This window comes from Sinocyclocheilus grahami, unplaced genomic scaffold (genome assembly GCF_001515645.1).
Source record: "Sinocyclocheilus grahami isolate Dianchi unplaced genomic scaffold, SAMN03320097.WGS_v1.1 scaffold157.1, whole genome shotgun sequence".
Classification (NCBI taxonomy): domain Eukaryota; kingdom Metazoa; phylum Chordata; class Actinopteri; order Cypriniformes; family Cyprinidae; genus Sinocyclocheilus; species Sinocyclocheilus grahami.
The window spans coordinates 1198441-1221007 of NW_015505336.1; the positions used below are offsets into that span (position 1 = coordinate 1198441).

The 22567-nt window shown below is 39.0% G+C and overlaps 2 protein-coding genes across 2 annotated transcripts in view; one reads left to right on the forward strand and one right to left on the reverse strand.

The window, feature by feature from the left end:
* The window catches only part of LOC107592711 (zinc transporter 7), a 22273-nt gene extending 12931 nt beyond the window's left edge, over window positions 1–9342 (forward strand). The window contains exons 9-11 of the mRNA XM_016282259.1: window positions 6799–6889; window positions 8020–8169; window positions 8266–9342. Coding sequence (XP_016137745.1) covers window positions 6799–6889; window positions 8020–8169; window positions 8266–8313 — 289 coding nt within the window. The 3' untranslated portion in view covers window positions 8314–9342. The remainder of the gene's footprint in view (window positions 1–6798; window positions 6890–8019; window positions 8170–8265) is intronic.
* Window positions 9343–11061: 1719 nt separating this feature from the next.
* On the reverse strand, window positions 11062–21447 carry LOC107592713 (diphthine methyl ester synthase-like). The gene is made up of 5 exons (XM_016282261.1): window positions 20900–21447; window positions 15885–16005; window positions 14079–14118; window positions 12111–12214; window positions 11062–11935 (listed from the first exon to the last, which is right to left on the reverse strand). The coding sequence occupies exons 1-5, from the start codon at window positions 20927–20929 to the stop codon at window positions 11703–11705; spliced, it is 528 nt and encodes a 175-aa protein (XP_016137747.1). The 5' UTR covers window positions 20930–21447; the 3' UTR covers window positions 11062–11702.
* Window positions 21448–22567: the final 1120 nt, after the last annotated feature.

Here is a 22567-nt window from a genome sequence, read left to right on the forward strand (position 1 = left end):
AGGTAGGAGAGGGACGGAATGACGAGGGGGGGGGGGGGGGGGGATTTGGGAAAGGTCCTCGAGTCAGGATTCGAACTCGGGATGCTCGTAGCATAATGGTGCTATATGTTGGCGCGCTGCCCACAAGGCTATTGGTCCTGTCATTTTTTTCTTTTCTTTCTTTTTTCTTTTTTATAGGAATTTTTTACATATTCAAACCTAAAATCAGAAGCTTTTATTTTGGCGGGTTGCCAGAAAGTAAGTATATGCACTGTCGGTTTTAGCACTGCTGAATGAAGCGCGTCAATATATGAAATGTCGCCGTTTTTCGGTTTGCTCTGAAACCGGCAGTGCATAGCCTAGAAACAGGGTGTCTGCGGGTCCTTAAAATGTCTTAAATAACGTTTTCCTAATATAAGGCCTTAAAATGTCTTAAATTCGGATTCATAAATATTGTCTTAAATATTTTTGGTCTCATTACCGCTAAAATATCTTCAGTAATGACTTTACAATCATTGGACAGACCGAAGATTTTTTCTTAAGTTACTGCGTCATCAGAAAGAATTGCAGTAAGTTAGCAGAATACAGAAAACAAGCTCGCGCTGAGGCTCACTCTGTTTGTCTCGAGACGTCAGAACAAATGAGCGTGACAGCACACACAAATTCAGAAGAAACACAGGTAAAAATTCAAAATGTTTAGTTCATTCATAACATGATATAGTTAAATAACACCATGACAAGTGAGCTATTTTGCTCAATATTCTCACGACGCAAAAAAAACATTCGAAACCCCTACAGAGTGCATGCATTACGTGAAGTCTAGTGCGCGTGCGCATTTAGAGTGCACTCTGCCTGATCACTGCATGATTCCGTCTATTAAAATACATTCAGAAATGATCACAAATTCAATACATGGGGCAGAAAATGTGTACATTTATACCACTTCATATAGTTAATCAAGTTCACATGGAAGAGTGCCTTTTTTTCTCCAAAAATTACCATATACAAATGTGATATTGATTTTTTACAACAGTTCAATAAACTAGAAGTTTTATTAAGAGACTTACGTTTTAGACACCATATTGCCTGTTTTTGCACTATTTCACCAACAAAAATAATTCCAGACAAAGCCACAGCGCTGTTTTGTGTCTCTGAGCAACATGACAGCGTTTTGTTTCTGAATGAATCACTCGTTTCAATGATTCGGTTCAGTCGCAATGACTCACTTAACAGTGACTTACTGCTACCTACTGGTGGTTTTAATTTCACTTTTAAAGTATCTTTTCATTTTTTTAATTATTTCAAATATCAGTATTCAATGTTTTATGTTTAATATATCAAAACATTATTTATGCATTTGTAACATCAGGTTAAATGCATTCATGTCCTGCATTAAACAGCGTGTAAATACATCTAAATGCCTCTTCAGGTGCAGCTTATGTCTGGATTGCAAAGATGAATTTTGTTGATACTGATTTCATTTGCTTGGTAACATCCCAAATGTCTTATTATTCTAATTCACTGATTAAATGTAAGAATTTGACTCAAAAGATAATGCACACTTATAGAAAAAAAATTGCTTTATAAAGGTAAAATGCCCATAAAAGGTAAAAATCTATTTAAACTTATCTGACCACCACACAGAATATGAAGAATATGAAAAACTTTAGGAGGCAGCTGTCCACGAAAGTCCTTAAGATAGCAGCATGATAACACTCTCAATCAGTTCAATGAATGGCTCACTTTTTAAGTGTCTTACCGTCACTTACTGGTAGTTCAGTTCAGAAGTATGTTGAAAAGTATGCATTTTTACCCTCAACATTTCTTATTTGTATATGCATAAATGCATTTAAAACATTAATCTCATAACATTATTTATTGCAGTTTAATTATTGTTATTTGCAGTGTAAATGATTTAATCTGACATGTAGCAGCCCTATAGTGTATATTGAATGTATTGATAAATTGTAATAATTTGACATGAAAGATGATGCATACATCTAAAAAGGTTAAAAATAGGCCTTTGTAAAGGTAAATATGCAGATTTAAGTATGTAAAAGCTAATAGAACACTGATGAAAATATTGCTTCAGAATAAATTGTTTACTCCACCAAAAATCTAATTGATGCAGTTATTTTGCGGGGATATTTTGTATGGAATATTGTCTGCTGACATGAAGTTCACTGTATATCGTAGAAATAAATATAATTTATTACAGCAATGATATTTTGTTTTCTTAAAACTTTTTACACATTAAATATTACATATATGTATGTAATAAAATGTGTATTTCCATTACAGGTTTAGGTCTTAAATTTCATATAAGGTGGTATTAAAAAGGTCTTAGAAAGTCTTACATTTAACTTGTGCATGCCTGCAGAAACCCTGTAGAAATGTGTTCAGTTTAAATGGAAATCTTATACAGTATTACAGTTAGTCGATCTAAAACGGTGATTGAGCATTAACAGCGGTCAACCATGTTGGTGCACAAACTTATTTACCCAGTACATTTTATTTTCTCGCGCATGCACACCTGCCCACCACTTTTGTAATATAAACTTTTGTAACATTATAAATGTCTTAAAATAGTATGATTTTTTCCACAGTACCATGCAGTACATTGTGGGATAAAATTGTGGTATTGTAAAATTCAAGGGTACTTGAAGGGTTCAAAATTTGCATAGTAAGTACAGCATATCTACTATATACTGCATAAATAGTAGTATGCTAGTATGCTATTCCAAACATCGCCCAAGAAAAGTGATGTGTTCTCAAGAACTAGGCTTAATGTGTTTGGGGAAACACGGCTGTTATGGATATAGATTTATTAAACACATGATATGCTAGTGTGAAAGATGGTACTGTGGACCAAAGCATGAGTTCATCTGCAACTCTAGACTCTCTTACGCATTTGGACTTCATGCCTGTGTACGTCTGGCGCAGCAGAATCATTTATCGTTCAAGTCTTGAGAGAGATAGACCATAATTGGCCGCGTGGAATGTCTGTGGTTCTTCGTCTGATCGTTAAGATGGACTCTGCTTTGTTTGGACAGCATTTTCCCCATGTACCCCTCATTGTGAGATTGATATTCTCAAGAGAGCGCCTTGTTTTGATCCAGCCATCTTGCTCGCATTTGGATGTTTGACCTTTAGTACACCTGGAAAGTGAAATGTATCAAGTCTACTGGCAGACTGACAAAATAAACCCATAGACCCAATAATGCATCTTGCTCGCATTTGGAAGTTTGACCATTTTTCGCTAGGATTATGGACTTCTCCTTTATCAGCCGCTCCTGAGGCGTGACACATTTGCACGGGACTCTTGGCAAAAGACCCCCCGTTGCACTCCAACCGTTTAGCTAAGGCCGCTCTGGGTGTGGTAGGCTTGCTTCAGGGGGGATATCTGGGTTCGGCTGCAGCAGCTAGATCTCTCCCGGTACCCTGTGATTGGAGGGAGTGGAGGAGTCCTGCTGCTGTGACCTGCAGCAGTCCCCCACCACCAAAGTCTTCCTAAGACTGCTAATCGCTTTGGGTCCCAGCCTAAAGCCCAAGGAATGGGTGCGTAAAGAACGTTAACAGTAATTAGCATTTGTTCTGGCCGTACTAAGCTGGGCCTTTGTGGATGGATTCATTTGTCAGGCCTCAGTGCAAATGTTTAAATGGCTCTCCAAAGCTGCTTTTGTCGCATGTTATTGTGTTATTCTTTGATCTACTGTATTTTTTGCACATAATGCGCTTTAGCACTGTGCCGGCTGCTAGCTACTTAATGTATGTTTTTTTTTTATGCTAATTTACGACTTATTGGTGCAGGTGGGGAATGAGCCACATATAACATACAACATATAACACATACAACATGCAATTTATTTAACGCTCAGCTCTGTGTATATATAAGTAATCGATGTTAACTGAGGGCTGTATCATTTAGTCTGGAGAGTTTCCAATTTCCATCGGGTTTCACTCCATTTTCACTAATTGCAGGTTATTGTTTGAGCTACTTGAATTGATTTAATTTTAATTTCATATTAACTGGTTTTGGAAATGTAGTTTTCAAGGTTCTAGCTCATTTATGTCCAAGCCTTTTCCATTTTTAAGCTTGTCTCCTTTTTAAGTCTATATGCCGAATCTCTCAAAAGTGATTTCACCCTAAAGTCAGAAGAGGGGGAAAAATTAAATAAATAAATATATATATATATATATTTTTTTAAATAATGAATATCATATTTTGATTGTGTGTTTACACAAGTTATGTTGAAAAATTAGCTTAATGTTTTATAAAAATATTTTAAAAATTTTTTTATATTCTTTTGATTTTTGAGGTGAAATGTGACCGAGACATGTCTCGTGAGATTTCAGTTTTACACAAATGGTCTTCTACATTCAGACTGGACCTTTTATGACCATCAGCTATGTGGGAAGAAAGTTTTAGTATTAGTGATTGTTTGTAGAGCTGTTCAGAAGATGTTTGAACGTTTGCAGACTCTCAATCTATAAAAATTAGCTTTTGAATCCAAGCTAAAGTTTTATGCACAAGGCCTAATAGCTATACAATCCTGTGGTTATGGCCATAGCTTGAGTGCAGTTGATTCCTAGCAGGAAAGCATCGAACGTTTTTTTTTTTGTAGTGGAATCCCAGTAACTGCTTGCCCTAGAAATGGAAAAGTTTGTTAGGTCCTATTGCATATAAATCTCAAATTAAATGTACCTGTTCTAATTCCCACTGCTGTTCAGACACAGACCTCACTACAGTCACCTCATTCTTGTGGTGGTTCTGGTGTCATAAATATTTCTGTGCTCCAGTTAGGTACTCAGGTTGTCTGGGCGTGATAACTAATCATTTCCATGTGGTTTAGAAGTGTGCTTTTACGAGTGACTGCTTTATGCCGCGTGACTCCAAGATGTTTTCCTGGTTTCCAAAAGAGTCCCTAGGTGATTACTAGCGTCCTTGCAGAAATATTTTATCCTGATTATCACCCTGAACTGGATGGTGACATTTGGTCTTTGTCACTGGCCAGCCTAACCTTGATGCTCGCACGTAATTGTATTTCAGCCAGCTGAGTCACTCGTGTAACTGCATTACAGATTTTTCGGGGCAGGTTAGCCATCAAGTGCCAGCGAATGGTGAGTAAGAGTGCCTCTGTTTCACTGAACAGGAAGGTGTGCAACAATAGTATGTTGTCAGAGGTCTGAGGTACCCTCATCCAGTACTTTCCTGTTTTCATTTTATTGTCCAAAAGATGGACTAGCACACCGGTTACTGAGAGGAATGCACAGTGGCCAGTTTTATGATGCCCTGTCACAGGGCATGTTGAAGGAATGTTGAAGGAAACATATGGTAATTATAGAAAAACCTTCAGAAAGTTGACAAGTTCTGTGGTGTGACATGCTACACTTAAAATAGTGTTAAATTAAGTGTAGCATGTCACACAACAGAATTGTGTTTCAATTTCAGACATCCAATTGCATTCAGACAGTAACTTTGCAGAATTACCACTTGCTTTTTAAACTTACCTGGCTTTTTTCTGTGCTTTCAGAATGGATCGGTTTTGTCAGTCTGCCAGTAGACTTGATACATTTCACTTTTCAGGTGTACTAAAGCTAATAGATCCAAAAAGGGATGAGACTGACCAATCAGGCGCCAGTTTCATGTTCCTATATGGCTTTAGTATAGCTTACAAGCTTGTTCGCTTGCAAACATTGCTTGGTAAACCACAGTCATCTTGAGGGAGGTATTGAACAGAAATGCTTGCATGCGTTGCACTTTAAACACATCAACTAATGTTACTTGACCACAAAGAGGGCTGAGTAGTCAGTATCACTGTAAATTGGTCTGGAGCATAGTGCTTATATTGATATTACTCGTGTATGCTCTCAATATAGGGTAGTGAAAGTCTGCAAAACCTCACGGGTCAAGACACAACTATTGTGAAATCGAAGCCTTGTGAGTAACATGATTGCAGTTTTTTTACATTTTATCAAAACAAAGTTGGGGCAAAATATTTTGAAGGCACACGTTGCAGTTTTTCAACAATGTGTGCCAAGGAGTGTTTAGCAAGCTCAAATGTTGTGAAATGTGGCTTTTATGCCACAGTTTCATGAACGTCCAAATGAGAAAACGATCAGCTTCTCCACTTTGGCGTGTCCAAAACTGAGGCTGGGGTTTCAGGGAGGAGTTCAGGAGAACATGGGGGTGATACAGTAGATTAGGGACCGGGGAAAAAAGTCCAAACCATGGAACCCTCTAATGGTTCCCAGATGGAGCAGTGGTCAGGCCTTGAATGTTTCAAGGAGGACTGATGACTTTGTAAGATGCTGGCCTAGCCAAGACCTAGCTTTGATGGGGCAGAAACGGCTGACTGGTTAGGAGAGAAATAGTCCTAGTCCTTTCTTCTTCTACCGGTCAACCGTTTCTGCCAAGTGATTCTTCAGTAGAATGAATGGGTTTGGATGCCTATCCTGGTGTGCTCAGGGTTGCTTGCTGGCTCACACGCACTACAGTTGCTGGAATGATATCAGCACAGCTCTCTGTTACTCCACCCCAACCATAAGATGGGCAAGTTTATGTTGGACCACATTGAGCATGCCCTGAAATAATCCGAATGAAAAGAGTTCTTGTTTGTCATGATAATGACAGAATTTCCTCTCCTCAGCTTATAACACGATGTGTCAAGCTGTTAGGTCATTAACTGATTCATATCCAATGACGTCTTTATGTGTGGCGTCCCTTCCTGTTGCCAGAGTTTGCCTAGTACTTGGCGCTCCATTGAGCTCATGTCTCACAGAACGGCAACTTATTTCTCGCCTCCTTCTTTCCCACAGTGTGGTTCCTCTGCTCAGGGAATCCATTGGGATCTTGATGCAACGGACGCCTCCTTCTCTGGACCATACCCTTCCTGAATGCTACCAGAGGGTGAGTCATTTCCATCTTCTGGATCCTATTTATGAAAGTTGGCTACTTGGTCAGACAGAGTTAACCTTGCATATCAACTGGAATTGTAGCCAAGGCACTGTAACTGAGACCGATGTGATACGCATCTCGATGCATAGCCAACGATACGATACATTATAAATACATATGAAGTAGCTACCAATGCCATGCGATACGATTCACGTCTATTACGATGCAGTGCAATCCGATTTTGATTTTATTCAACACAATACGATTCAATGCATTACGATGCAATGGAAAAAAATATGATGCTATGCAATTCAGTATGGTACAGATAGTTCGCTTTTATTTCTTTGGTTCAGACAGACAGCCATGTTAATCTATATTCTGTGTGAGGACATGTCTCTGTCTCCGTAGTGTTGTGATATGTCATATTCATGTAGAAGCAGTAGAAACAGTTTAGAGAGGAGAAATCAATCTACATATGAAATATTGGTCACAAATTATTGGGCACTTTCTAAATAATAAAAGTATAGCACATCTACTAATAATTATATATAAATAAATCAGTTTTTACCAATGCAAATATGTTAGAAATGATGCATCGCGATGCAAATGCCAACTTGTAACCGATGCACTTTTTTTTTTTAAATCGCATCTTTAACTTTTATGCCTATGCACCGATGCAAATCGGTGAATCTTACCATCCCTATTAAATACAGGTGTGAATGGGGTGTAAAACGTTTTGTCCACTTTTGAGACAGCCACTAAAGAAATCCCCCTCCCCTCCCCTCAAAAGAAACTCGGACAGAAGTGATCGAAAGTAGACAGAAGAGATTAAAACGCCTTCTTCCTCGTCCACTTGTGACGATTGACCAAAAGGCATTTTAATACCCGGTGTAAACCGGGCCCATATTGTCCCGAAATTAACTAGCTAACCATTTAGCCACATTTGAAGAATGGGAACTTGACCCTTTGTTGAGAGTCAGAACCTCAATCTTCATCCCGTTGCAAGATGGCGGTTCCAGGTTTTTGCCTGAAACAGTTCTAGATAGCCAATGACAGTCCAAGCACCCTATTGAGCATCAGAACCTTCTCAACTTCTGCAAAAAACTGGGGCTGCGTTTGCTAACTTCTAATGTTCACTGCAGGTCCAGCAGCTTCAGGGTGTCTATAACCTCCAAGAACCTCATTTCTGGACCCTTTGCACAGACGTCTACATTGGTACACTCAAACTCCTCGTGGCGCCTGATGCAGATTCTAGATGGATTCTCAGCCAGACGCACAACATTTTCACACAGGTGGGGATTGTTTGAAAACACAGCTGTAAGAACTTCATCTCACTTGAGTGATGTTTCAAAGTTTCCATTACATGATCTTTTCTGCCCTGTGCCCAGGTTGGCGTCAGACAACTGTATGTTCAGATTGATGTGGCAGCCATGTAGAAGTCCACCACACTTCTCCTGATCTTTGGGAGTCCCGGGACCAAAGGCCTTCTGTGCTGCTGTGGGGAAATTCTCCACCTCAACCCATCTCTTTTTGGGTTTCTGTTGCTCCACTTCCATCTTGGATCAAGATGGAGCTGGTGCAGTCCAGCAGTCTGACTCCACTCTTGCCAGAAATCAACTGACCAGTTACAACAATGTGATGTTTTTGAGGGAAACAAGAACTTGCAACATTAGTGCACCCTCTCGATCATTTGAACTTTTTGTTTGTGAAGTTCCCCATTGCTTTTGATTTTTTTATGATCCCAACAAACTGTTTCTTTTCCTCATAATTGCTGCCCTTTCCCATCATCAGAATGAGATTTTAATTATCGGTGGTATGAATGTGGAGTTCAGTGGACATTTGTAAAAATAGCAGTATGTGATTCATTGACTTTTTGTACATCACCTACTTTGTTTTTCAGTTGTAAAGAGGTGCAGAATTTGTTTCGCCAATGCCATTATGTAAACGTAAATATTTGACTGCATTTCTTAAGTGCCTTTTTAAAAATTTTTAAATGATCATGGACAATCGCTTGGACCATCATGTTTGATGGTCAAAATGAATGCGATGAAAACTGGATCTTTATGACCTTGAGTTCTGTCTACAATTAAAACATTCCTTTGCATTTGGCTTTGCTGTTTATGCACGGTGTAAAATTTGTATGAACAAGTTCCTAAACTCTGTCATATAGACAGAATGACACAGACGCAGCTGTTTTCATGCAGAAGTCTGATGAATGACTTGAATGCAAATCATAAAACAGCTCTATGATTTCTCCATGAATGCACAAGAAGGTACAAGCATTAGTAGGCAAGTCCAACATATTTGCAGTAAAATGTCAGAGCATATTACTGTTTATTTCCTTTGAAGTAATAGGTGGAAACAGTTCATCAAGGCTGATCCTGTCTAGACACAGACCTTTACCAGTTTAAAACTGATCAAGATTTCCTCCAGTGATTTTCTCAATATAAATACATCTTTTACTTTGTGTTTTCAGCTGTACTTAAACCAAATTAAAATGAAATTAATTCTGCTCTGGAATGGGTTGAAGACAGGACATTTACAAGAAAGGACATTTAGCAAAACCATGGTTAATTTGTGGTTGCCACAGTTTAACTATAGTAGCCATGGTTTTTTGGTTTTATTTGTGGTAAAACCATGGTTAATTTTCGTAAGGGTTATTTACAGATGGGTAGGGTAAAGACACTTTTAACACTGACATTTCACTTCTCCTTTGTAAGAATAAACCATGTTTCTTTGAGAAACACACAGGATAGTCTTGAGTGTTTTATCACAGAACTGTTACTTAGAAAAATGCTAGGTGGAAAATATAAAAGTGTTCTGCAAAAAATATGACAAAGTAGGCCCACACTTATAGCACAAGCAAATATCTTAAAGGGGTCATGACATTTTTATTATTTTAATATGTTCCTTGAGGTTTACTTATAATGTTAACATGTCCAAGTTTTTTGAACAAAAAAAAAAAGTAAATATGTGGGAAAACTTATTTTCAACCCTCATTCTGACCGTCTAAAACAACCTGTTTTTAAGGGGCGGGCCCTTTAAGGCTTGTCAGTAATTGGCCACTGTTATGATTGGCTAACCTCACTGCATAGTGAACTGTATCAACGCCACCTCGCTATTGAATATGAGTGTTTTGACAACAAGATAAAAAATAAAATGGTCATTTCCAGACAAAGCAATATGAAATAATTTACTTACGGTTTGGGATGCAGCAGCAGTCAGATCTAGTACCGCTTCATTTTTCAACAGATGTTTCTTTGTGAACTCTCCATGACACTGTGCCTCGTTTACAAAACAAAATGGTCCGACCAATCCTCAGACACAATCTGGGATGCCATCAAAAATAAACTATCCACTTGTTCCTTACGCTGGGAACCTTCTGATATCTGTACAAAGATGTGAACGAGCTGTTTAAACCAAACGCATCAAAGCGAACGTTCTTTCACTCCATTTGTTCAATTGACGACAGACTCAAGCACATGGACTGTGTCCGAAAGCGAACGTGCATCTGTATACTGTATCCAGTGTAGACAAGATAGCGGCAGTGATTGTAATTTCTATTTGCTTTTGATGCGAAGTGATGCATTACTCGCATTCATCATAATCAAGTGTCAGCTGTTAAGCGACTGAACAACAGTGGGCTGGGCCTACTGGATGATGAGAAGAAGACTATTCGTCAATGTCTTGGAGGCAGTCTTTATGCAAACGACCGAACCCCTGTGACATCACCTGGCACCTTGGATCCAAACGAGTCGTTTTCTGAGGGTTATTTCATAAATGCTTTTTTTATTGATGATGAGGACATTTTAAGTTATGAAACTTGCAGGATGTATTAAGCATACAAAGACCTCTTCTATGTCAAAAGATCAAAGGAAATTTGGTTTCTCAAGTCATGACCCCTTTAAGAATATTCGGATGTTAGAAAATTTATAATATTCTTATAACAAAGACTATTACATATAAACAAGGACTTAAGTAAGTTTTTTGTCAAAGGTGTGGCAAAAGATACATATCCTTCACTTGAACCAGTAAATGCTTAATGAAAGTTGGTGAATCTTGGGCTTTGTACTTCGACGGCAGTATAAACCAGATGCAGATCTGTAAACACAATCATCTCTAAATGCAGCACGTGAACTCAAATCAGAAAACTACTAGGCAAACTACTTTCTGACAATAGCTTTGTTCACTTTTTATGCAATTCATGCTGACAGAAATGAAATGAGAGACTACAAACAAAACCACAGATGTAGATGAAAACAGTCAAACCACATGTAGGGCGTTGATGTGATCAGTGGCACCGAAATGAGTGTCTTTATTGTACGAAAATCAATCTTCATCCATTATGACATGCTCAAAGGAATCTCAGTATTTGCTTTTATCTTATTTACATTCTTACTGAGAAAGTTCCATTAAGAAAGGCTCTTGGTACGGAAACATTATGCCAATTTCGAAGAAAGCTCAATTTCAGAGGCACTAATGCAACCCAGATGCAGTTGGTCCACAATAACCTTTTCCATTTCCTCTATTATAATTCCATCATTTACTTTTTTGACAGCAAGAACATGACTGCCACACGTCAAAATAATCATCCCACTCCCAATCTAAATCTTGTAATGAAATGCAACCCATGCCTGACCGGTGCTTAAAGGTTAAAGTGGTCAAATTTGATCTGGAATAACAATCATGTCATTTGCGTGTTCTCCTGACCCTCCGGCAGCTCCAGGCTCTCACGTGGACCGGCTTGTCCGATTTCCTTTTTAAAAAAATCCTAAGAGCACTGGAAAGGGATTTTTTTTCATGAAGAGCACAAGCTTCTTGGATATCAAGAAACATATGTGGAACTATCGGTCATCTTCAAGGTCTTCAATCCCTCAGAACCACTGAAGAGTTTCAACATGTCCACCTCCAGAGGGTGAAGGTGTCCGCTGATGATCATTAAGTGAAGTGGTCCTCCCAGGTCACTGGATGCCAACTCTTGCAGTGTCCCAGAACGGATGGTCTGGTCCTCGGCTCCGACCCGAGCCAGACCAACACACACTGTGTCTTCAGTCATTGCTGCATTGAAGGAAAGAACATAGGATAAACCATGAAACCAAAGCTCACAAAGCTTTCAATCAAATCTAACCCAATTTTCCATCAATGCTTGCCAGAGTCGGCCAGACGTCAAGATGGTTTAACCACAAATTTCACAAAGGCTTTCATGCAATTTAGAAAGGTTTGCAAGAGTTACCCAGTTCCTCGCCCCGATCCCGTCGGTTCTGTAGTATCTCCAGGAGTTGCTCAGCTGCCTGAGTGACAGTCATGTACCTGGGAGGCTCGTAAATCTTTCGACCCCTAGAAAGAGGGGACTGGTAAACTTTAAGGTGAGCAGAAGTATCTGGTGTCTTCTAATTTGTCTGGATCCTTGACAGTGTCAAAATTAGTTAATGCACTGGTAACCTTAAAGGATTAATTCATTCCTGAATTAAAATTTCCTGATAATTTACTCACCCCAATGTCATCCAAGATGTTCATTGTCTTTCTTTCTTCAGTCAAAAAGAAATTAAATTCCAGGATTTATCTTCATATATTGGACTTCAATGGGGACCAATATGTTGAAGGTCCAAACTGCAGTTTCAATGCAACTTCAAAGGCTCTACATGATCCCAGCTGAAGATTAAGGGTCTTATCTAGTGAAACAATCAGTCATTTTCTAAAAAAATACAAATGTATGTACTTTTTAACCACAATTGCTTGTCTTGCACTAGCTCTGCAATGCATTATATAATCACGCTGGAAAGGACACGTGTGGTTAGTTTTTCGTCTTTGTACTTCGGTTGAAAAGGTTAGTGTAGGTTGAAAAACACCATATGATTTTCTCCTCCAACTTCAAAATCATCTGACATCGATTTACCTTTTTTGTAAAGGGTGTTTGACTTTCTTTGCACGTTCGCTTTGTAAACACATGGGTCGGTACTTCAGCCTAAGTCACGTGTGACCTTTCCAGCGTGACTACGTAATGCATGAAGTCGTGGACGCAGAGCTAGTGCAAGACGAGCATTTGTGGTTAAAATGTATACAAATTTTTACTTATTTTTTTTTAGAAAATGACGGATCGTATTGCTACATAAGAACCTTATTCTTGGGCTGGGATTGTGTAGAACACTTAGACGGTGCACTAAAACTGAAATTTGGACGTTCAATCCTGTTGAAGTCCACTATATGGAGAAAAATCCTGCTTAATTTATTTTTTGACTGAAGAAATAAAGACATGAACATCTTGGATGACATGGGGGTGAGTAAATTGTCAGGAAATTTTTATTCAGTTGTGAACAAATCCTATAAGTTGCAGGTGGTCCCAGAACATTGTGCAAGTAGGTGGCCATTAATGCAATTTACATCTGAGCTTTAAAGTTAAATACTCTGAATTCTTTACTTAGGGTGCATTAGCCATTAACGGACCAATGGTCCATCCTTGATGAAATCAGTCAGCTTAAGGAAGTTGGAGACATGCTTTGAATTTCTTTTTGGGGCTGTTTCCCCCTCCCTGCAGTGAAGGGCACCAAACCTCACTGGACAAGCATCTGACTGTGACCAAAATCATGCAGCATATGGTTATTCCATTTCCGAGTAATGGTACAACAGTGCCAATAAATCTGGGAGACATTAGCACACTTTCCAGCCTTGAACAGGGAGCACGCAACAGGCCTAATGCTCGTCTCCTTATAGCGTACATAGTGGAACACTAAACCCATTTGGGGTTTATGTGGATTGGATATAAAATTACACAAAGTGCATGACCAAGGGGGGAGATAATTACAGGACACCACGGAGAGAGCAAGGAGTTAACAACCATCTTCTACGACGAGAAATAATTCAACAGTGAAGTGAAGGTTTTTTTCGGAAAGACTTCGAGTTCAAGTTTGAAAGCAGACGATGAAATTCACTGTTGCCGATAAAACATATTTCTGAAGGGTTCAGATGGGAAAATTATACCGTGGCAGTTCTGGAGGCGGCCCAGGGAAGGTCCATGATAACATATCATGCTTCCAAGTCAAACAAGCTGCCACGGTTTTTACTTTTGTTATTTTTTTCCTACTCAACCAGTCTGCCCCCCAGCAACTTGCATGAAACCACAAAACGACCCTCCTGGAAAAGCACCACAGACTAGATATAAATCAGCACAACCCCACAGAAAATCAGAAAGTGAGAGTCTTACCTCATTAAATTCTCCATGGACTGCTCTTTGACTTTGATATCTGCGAAACAAGGGAGTTGTAAGTGTTGTACGATACAATAAGCTTGGGTTTTATAAACTAGGCCTCTCTGGATGTTACTGTCACATCATAAATAGTAGGTCGCCCCTCCATCTGGAGCTGTTAACCCCACGCAGTCTGGAGCGTGAGTACATTTTCAGACTGCACTTGAGAGGGCCCCATTTTGAGAACAAAGACAAATGTACAAATCACGACCAGTCATGTTCTCGCACCATGTCTACACTGAAAGCGTCTACGTTAACCTCAAAATGTTCATAAATAACGGACCAATCAGATGAAAGTTCAAGGCTAAACTTCAGCTACAGTAAAATGGGACACTTTCTTTGTTTCCTACTTTCTTTAGAAATGGAAATCTGGTATCAAAACTGATTTGCATGCATTTTAGAATAGCAAAAAAGTATGTAAATCTAACTTTTTTTTTTTTTTTTTACATATAAAAGCGTCTCAAAACATTAAAATTAGTAGGCTAGAAACCAGAAAACTGACATAAAATAAATTGTACAAAAAAAAAAAAACAGCAAATTTACACAAAACACGTAATTATATTTGTCAAATGAATTTTATTTCTGAAAAAAATAGAAACTGGGAAACTGACATAAAATGCATAATTAATTAAGGATATTTGACAAAAACAGAACCTAGAAAATTGTCATAAAATTCATAATGATATTTGTAAAAAATTGTTTTTTGAAAATTAAAAAAAAAAAGAAAAAAAGAAAAGAAAAGAAAAATGACATAAATCCATAAAAAATGAAACAAAAAGCACAAAATGAACAAATTTGAATGAAGAATTTATTAATGATATTTGTAAAACAAAATCACTTACATTTTTAGTTGGACAGGAAAAAGTGGCTGGAGTAGCAGTGTAGTGAATCAAAAACTGAAATGGAAAAAGTTGATGTACGGTGTAGACACTGTACTAGACTTTTTTGGAGTTACAAATCTAATTTTATTTTTGAATTTAATTTAGAAACACCAGCAAATAAATTGACCAATATTTGCCAGCTAGATTAATAGCCCATGTCTTGTTAGCAACGTTATGAATGGATGCAGTGTATAGGCTCTGTGTTTTGTCTGTGTGTGTGTGTGTGCTTTTGTTGTGTCTGCAGGTTATTGTATTAGATAAGTGCGCTTGCGGCCAAGGGTGGACGGGGAGGTGTCCAATCCCCGCCTTCCTCTGTTTGCTTTTGAATAATGAGGTTAATAACCCTGATCCCTCTCTTGCTCATTTTTGTCCTCGTTCTTGCTCTCAGACTCCTCAGCTGGGAAGCACCTGGGGACTCCCGCCCCTCCCCCTCGGTCCCGCCAACCAATGAGACACTACCCCGACCAACAGACTACGATTTTTACCAACATTCATTACCAAAGATGCCTTCCAATGGGAAATCCCACTGGTACTTTGGAAAACGGGGGTTTATTAAGAGTTGGCTGAAAATCTCCATGGCACAGAGATATAAACGTAAATTATTTGTGACCATCTGCCTTGGGGGTACCAGAGCGTTTGCAATGGGCCCAAGTTTAATGTGTGCCCCGAAGGGAACTGCCGATTTGACGGAACGTCAAAATACGGGGGTCGTCTCATCTGGTTTTGACACATTCATTGCTACAGTGACTGTTAAAGATGCAACACGCATACATGCTTCAGGACGTGAGCCAAGGGACAAACCGGAGAACCTGCCAATTGTGCCACATCATATAACGTTCTAATTACAACATCTCGTTCACAAAGACTCAAAGGAAGTGCTTACCCAGCAGGCACAGCGTGTGCAGGCCCATATCCCTGTTCTTTTTTATCTTATCGTAGAAGCTTTCAGGTCTCCATGTGTCCATCCAAAACACAATGAACACCGTCTCCCCGAAGTTGTACAGCTAAGGAGGAAAATGCAACCACATTCATACTTTATTTACTCACACTAGTTCTTATTTTGCATTGGTCACTGTGTTCACGAGTAGCCAGCTCTGTTTAGACACCGACAAGGTGCTTCCTGTTATTCAGTAAGCATGACATCATTCTGAACACTAGAGTGCCACACAGCTGACACAACAAAGTGACATTACAGCAGGCAGACTTGTTACTGGTTACTTTAGGTCCTACAGACCCTCTGAAGCACGTATTAGTGAGACATGAACAAACACATAGAAGTCGTCCCACATCTTCCAAGTCCAGGGGTGTCCAATTATGCTCCTGGAGGGCCAACGATCTCCAACACACTTGCCTGGAATTTTCTAGTGAGTCTGGAGACCTTGATTAGCTGGTTCAGGTGTGTTTAATTAGGGTTGGAGCTAAACTCTGCAGGACAGTGGCCCTCCAGGAGCAGGTTTGGACACCCCTGACCTACTTGGTTACTGAGGTCAACTAGAGACCTAGATAAATTCCTTTTTGTTTATCTATAACAAATTCAGCAGTGGAGACTTAAAGGGATAGATCACCCAAAAATGAAAATTCTGTCATCACCGTGGTACTCTCGTGAATGCATGTTGACTGACACGGAAGAGAAGAAACTGTTGAATAAAGTTGTTAATTTTGTTTTCTTTTTTGCACAAAAAGTATTCTCGTAGCTACATAACATTACGGTTGAACCACTGATGTCACATGGACTATTTTAACAATCTTTTCTGGGCCTTGAATGTTTCAGTTCCCTTTGTGTCCATGGAGGGTCAAAAAGATCTCGGATTTATTAAAGAATTATCTTAATTTCTGTTGAATGAAGGTCTTAAGGGTTTGGAATGACATGAGGGTGATAAATGAATGACAGAATATTCATTTTTGGGTGAACTATCCCTTTAAAGGGGATGAAGAGAGTATTTACGGGCCCCGCACATTACATGTAAGGGGGAAAAACATTGACAGAAACAAGATATCATACCCGCAAATTATTAATTTGCTCCCTTGTTTTAGTTCAATTGTGGCCATTGGGTCAAATAAAATTAAAACAAGGGAACAAGCATGGATTCAATTGACCTAAACAAGGGAACCGATTAATAAGTTCAGCAAATGGTATATAATTAAAATATGGCAACAAATCAATCTGTTGTGGAAACTAATTTTTATTTTGTGGACATGATATCTATTTCTTCTTGCATTTGATGTGTGGGGCTCTGCAGGTTTTAGTGTGCTGATAGTCTAAGAAAAGAAGATGTTTTGAAAAATGTCTTTTGAACATGAAAAATGTTTTTGTCCACACAATGAAAGTCAATGAGGTCCAGTATTTTTGGACCCCACTGACTTTAATTATATGAACAAAAACAGTTGAATCATTTGTCAAAATATCTTCTTTTGTATGCAGTGCAAGAATGGAAGTCAGTCAGGCTTGGAACGACACGGGGACAGAAGTTTCATTTTTGGATGAAATACACATTTAAATTCGGCATTTAAATTAAAAATGAAAATTCACTTTACCTATTTCTAAATACAAGCTGATCATATTGTTACCAATTGATCCATGCAATTTTTTATTTTTTTTTGGTTTACAAATTTTGCATTCAGATCTGCCTCCATCAAATCAACAACTAATAAATAGAGAGTTCCAATGATACTTTTTTTTTCATTTTTGATCATCGGTTTCACTCGGATGTATGTCACAATGTGAAAGAAAAGATCTGTCACTACGTTTCCTTCATTGCAACTTTTAAGATCGTCATTCAGAATCCACTACCTAGTCATAGGGAAGCAGAGCAAAATGAATCCTTCCAATACAATCTTTGGAAACAAAACGACACACTTTGGGTGTAGAAAGTCTCAAGTCATGCTTTTTTGTGGAATCCCTTGCTGTTGATTGCTTCCAATTAGTGCATATTGAGCTACACTCAAACAGTAACTGCAAAGTGTGCATTAAGCTACCAGATCCCTCTGTGGTTGAGAGCAGCAGCTGTGGCAGATGATTTAGGACCTGCTTTTCCTGCCTAAATAATATCTTTTAGAAATGGCACCGCTGATCTCAGATCATCTGAAGACGCCTATAGTGAGCTTAGGGCGGCATCTGGGGCCTCTTGGTACACAAAGCTGCCCTGACAGGTCAATACAGGGGGCTGTTATTGATGGCCAGTAGGCTTCGTTGATAGACTCCGCTGGGATGCCTATGGCACAAAGGCCGTATTGTCGTTTGATCATTTTCACGAGAGACGGGGCCTGAATGATGCACGATAGTGAAATACATTCTCTGGAAAGTACATGTTGACAATGACGCCATGGGGAAGCATTGAGTTAAGGTGCGGTCGCATTACCGAATTTTCATCAAAATTTCGAGGGCAAATAAGGTCTGTTGGTAATCGTGTAGCGTTGTATAAAGCAGAAGTCACTTTCAAAGCGAACTACTTTCTGTTGGTCAACGCAGTGAATCTGCGTGACCAATTTGAACCAGTTGCCAAATTTGCAAGGGAAAATATTTCGCCCTCACATGAAATTTCAAATCGCGTCGATTCCAATTAAAATGACTGAATTTCGCTTGCAAAAATTCACCAAACAATGGTAAACTTGGGCCTTACCTGCAATCCACAGCAGCCCACCGCGTTCATGATGGAGGCATTGTGAATAACGCGATACTGAATCCCAGCATTCAACGCTCGCAGAACCAGGGTGTGGGTCGTAGCTCTGAAGAGAAGAAATGCAGCTGTTGTTTTTTTTGCGTACACGACTCCAAAACATGCGCCAACCACAGAAAAATGGCTACTTATCAATATCTTTCTTACTACGGTGTTGCGCTGTTTACATGTGGAAGTAATCCAAATTGCGCCAAAGATGCTTATCCTTTCGATCTTGGATATATCATTAAACTTTATTAAACCCACACATTCTTAAGTGCAGGAAAACGAGGAGTCAGACCCCCGTCCCCCTCCCGCTATGTGGGTTTCGGTGGTTTGGCTGGAAAAACGCTGGAGCCAAACACTACGCAAAGCTTAACCGTGACTAGAAGCGACCGAGACGGGAAAGTGCGGCGTAATTAGCTCATCTCTTCTGGAGAATTTCCAAAGTACCCACACCTCAGACGTCCACATCCCACTTCTCGTAAGAGCGATAACGTTGCACCCCAGAGCTTTGGTGCTCAACCACTCTGTGGTTCTTCAGGCACAAATGTCCTGAATAATAGGAAACATTTCCATTATTTATCTCCTGTTAGGCTGTAGAAAGTGTTTTCCGATTGTTTTTTTTTCTGATGTTTCATTACACTTACGGTAGAAAGGGATATTTATTTTGAGGAGTGCATGCTTGCAAGTGCACTTAATTGTACTTGAGGGCATTATCAGAATCAGAGTTTATTAGCCAAATAAGTTTGAACATTTCCAGCAATTTCTCATATAATTTCTTTTCTAAAAAATAAAATATAACTCAGAAAGGCCAGTGATAAAGCTTTCCGATGAAAGTCTGTGTAATGTCTGGATTTAGGTTTCCAGATGAGTCATTGCACTCGTGGGATTGTGGCATATGTGATGGCAAGTTATGGGTGAGTCAAAACAATGGCAACATGAGGTGCATCATATGACCAATATGCACAGAAACCTCATAAATGAAAGTTGGCAAACTGAACTGTTGAGAGGTAAACCTCACTGGCGGATATTTGAGTTCAGGACAATTTTGAACTTGTTGAGAAGTTAATTTAATTTCACTTAATTTCCAGCTATATCGTCGACTTGATTGCACAGATACTATTTAAACTGAATGGAGCTGGATGATGACCACTGAATTCAATGATGAACTGCCTTTTTGCATTATTGACACACTATTTTCCTATTTAATGCTATACAATTGCTTTGACACAATCTGTACTGTTAAAAGCGCTAAATAAATAAAGGTGACTTGACTTGTTATCATATATGGATTAAATATGACAGCAGAGACAGGCTACTGTAGATTGTGAAGTAGTTAGTTAGTACTACCCAAAAGGATCACCAACCACTAGAAACACCACATCCCTTCAGGATCTCATCTGCCTGTTGTTCCACCATATCTCTGTCGGCCAGCAGCAACTCGCACCCATAATACTCCTCCTGAGACAGAACACAACGGCGCCGTAAATCTGAGTGCGAAATATTAGTATTTCTGATGAACATGTATTTGAATTTCATATCAGATTGTACCAAGTGTTGTACCAAGTTTTGATCTAAAGGATAGCGCTTAAATGCTTGATATTCTTATTATTATTTTTATTGCTTGATATTATTTTTGAATAGACATATGAAATTTGAATATAATATTTGTAAGTATAAAAAGTATTTATATTTTATTCATTTAGCAGATGCTTTTAAACAAAGTGACTTACTAATGACGAAATCAACAAGCAATATTATGAATAAAATAAATATATCATTCAAAAAAAAGAAACTAAATTTCTTTATGGACGAGCTAAAACAAACCTTGAAAGAAAAAAACTTCTGACTGGTAGTGGAAGATTTCTTTTCATTTAAATAGATTTGATTAACAATATATATGAAATACATTCTCTGGAAAGTACATGTTGACAATGACGCCATGGGGAAGCATTGAGTTAAGGTGCGGTCGCATTACCGAATTTTCATCAAAATTTCGAGGGCAAATAAGGTCTGTTGGTAATCGTGTAGCGTTGTATAAAGCAGAAGTCACTTTCAAAGCGAACTACTTTCTGTTGGTCAACGCAGTGAATCTGCGTGACCAATTTGAACCAGTTGCCAAATTTGCAAGGGAAAATATTTCGCCCTCACATGAAATTTCAAATCGCGTCGATTCCAATTAAAATGACTGAATTTCGCTTGCAAAAATTCACCAAACAATGGTAAACTTGGGCCTTACCTGCAATCCACAGCAGCCCACCGCGTTCATGATGGAGGCATTGTGAATAACGCGATACTGAATCCCAGCATTCAACGCTCGCAGAACCAGGGTGTGGGTCGTAGCTCTGAAGAGAAGAAATGCAGCTGTTGTTTTTTTTGCGTACACGACTCCAAAACATGCGCCAACCACAGAAAAATGGCTACTTATCAATATCTTTCTTACTACGGTGTTGCGCTGTTTACATGTGGAAGTAATCCAAATTGCGCCAAAGATGCTTATCCTTTCGATCTTGGATATATCATTAAACTTTATTAAACCCACACATTCTTAAGTGCAGGAAAACGAGGAGTCAGACCCCCGTCCCCCTCCCGCTATGTGGGTTTCGGTGGTTTGGCTGGAAAAACGCTGGAGCCAAACACTACGCAAAGCTTAACCGTGACTAGAAGCGACCGAGACGGGAAAGTGCGGCGTAATTAGCTCATCTCTTCTGGAGAATTTCCAAAGTACCCACACCTCAGACGTCCACATCCCACTTCTCGTAAGAGCGATAACGTTGCACCCCAGAGCTTTGGTGCTCAACCACTCTGTGGTTCTTCAGGCACAAATGTCCTGAATAATAGGAAACATTTCCATTATTTATCTCCTGTTAGGCTGTAGAAAGTGTTTTCCGATTGTTTTTTTTTCTGATGTTTCATTACACTTACGGTAGAAAGGGATATTTATTTTGAGGAGTGCATGCTTGCAAGTGCACTTAATTGTACTTGAGGGCATTATCAGAATCAGAGTTTATTAGCCAAATAAGTTTGAACATTTCCAGCAATTTCTCATATAATTTCTTTTCTAAAAAATAAAATATAACTCAGAAAGGCCAGTGATAAAGCTTTCCGATGAAAGTCTGTGTAATGTCTGGATTTAGGTTTCCAGATGAGTCATTGCACTCGTGGGATTGTGGCATATGTGATGGCAAGTTATGGGTGAGTCAAAACAATGGCAACATGAGGTGCATCATATGACCAATATGCACAGAAACCTCATAAATGAAAGTTGGCAAACTGAACTGTTGAGAGGTAAACCTCACTGGCGGATATTTGAGTTCAGGACAATTTTGAACTTGTTGAGAAGTTAATTTAATTTCACTTAATTTCCAGCTATATCGTCGACTTGATTGCACAGATACTATTTAAACTGAATGGAGCTGGATGATGACCACTGAATTCAATGATGAACTGCCTTTTTGCATTATTGACACACTATTTTCCTATTTAATGCTATACAATTGCTTTGACACAATCTGTACTGTTAAAAGCGCTAAATAAATAAAGGTGACTTGACTTGTTATCATATATGGATTAAATATGACAGCAGAGACAGGCTACTGTAGATTGTGAAGTAGTTAGTTAGTACTACCCAAAAGGATCACCAACCACTAGAAACACCACATCCCTTCAGGATCTCATCTGCCTGTTGTTCCACCATATCTCTGTCGGCCAGCAGCAACTCGCACCCATAATACTCCTCCTGAGACAGAACACAACGGCGCCGTAAATCTGAGTGCGAAATATTAGTATTTCTGATGAACATGTATTTGAATTTCATATCAGATTGTACCAAGTGTTGTACCAAGTTTTGATCTAAAGGATAGCGCTTAAATGCTTGATATTCTTCTTATTATTTTTATTGCTTGAT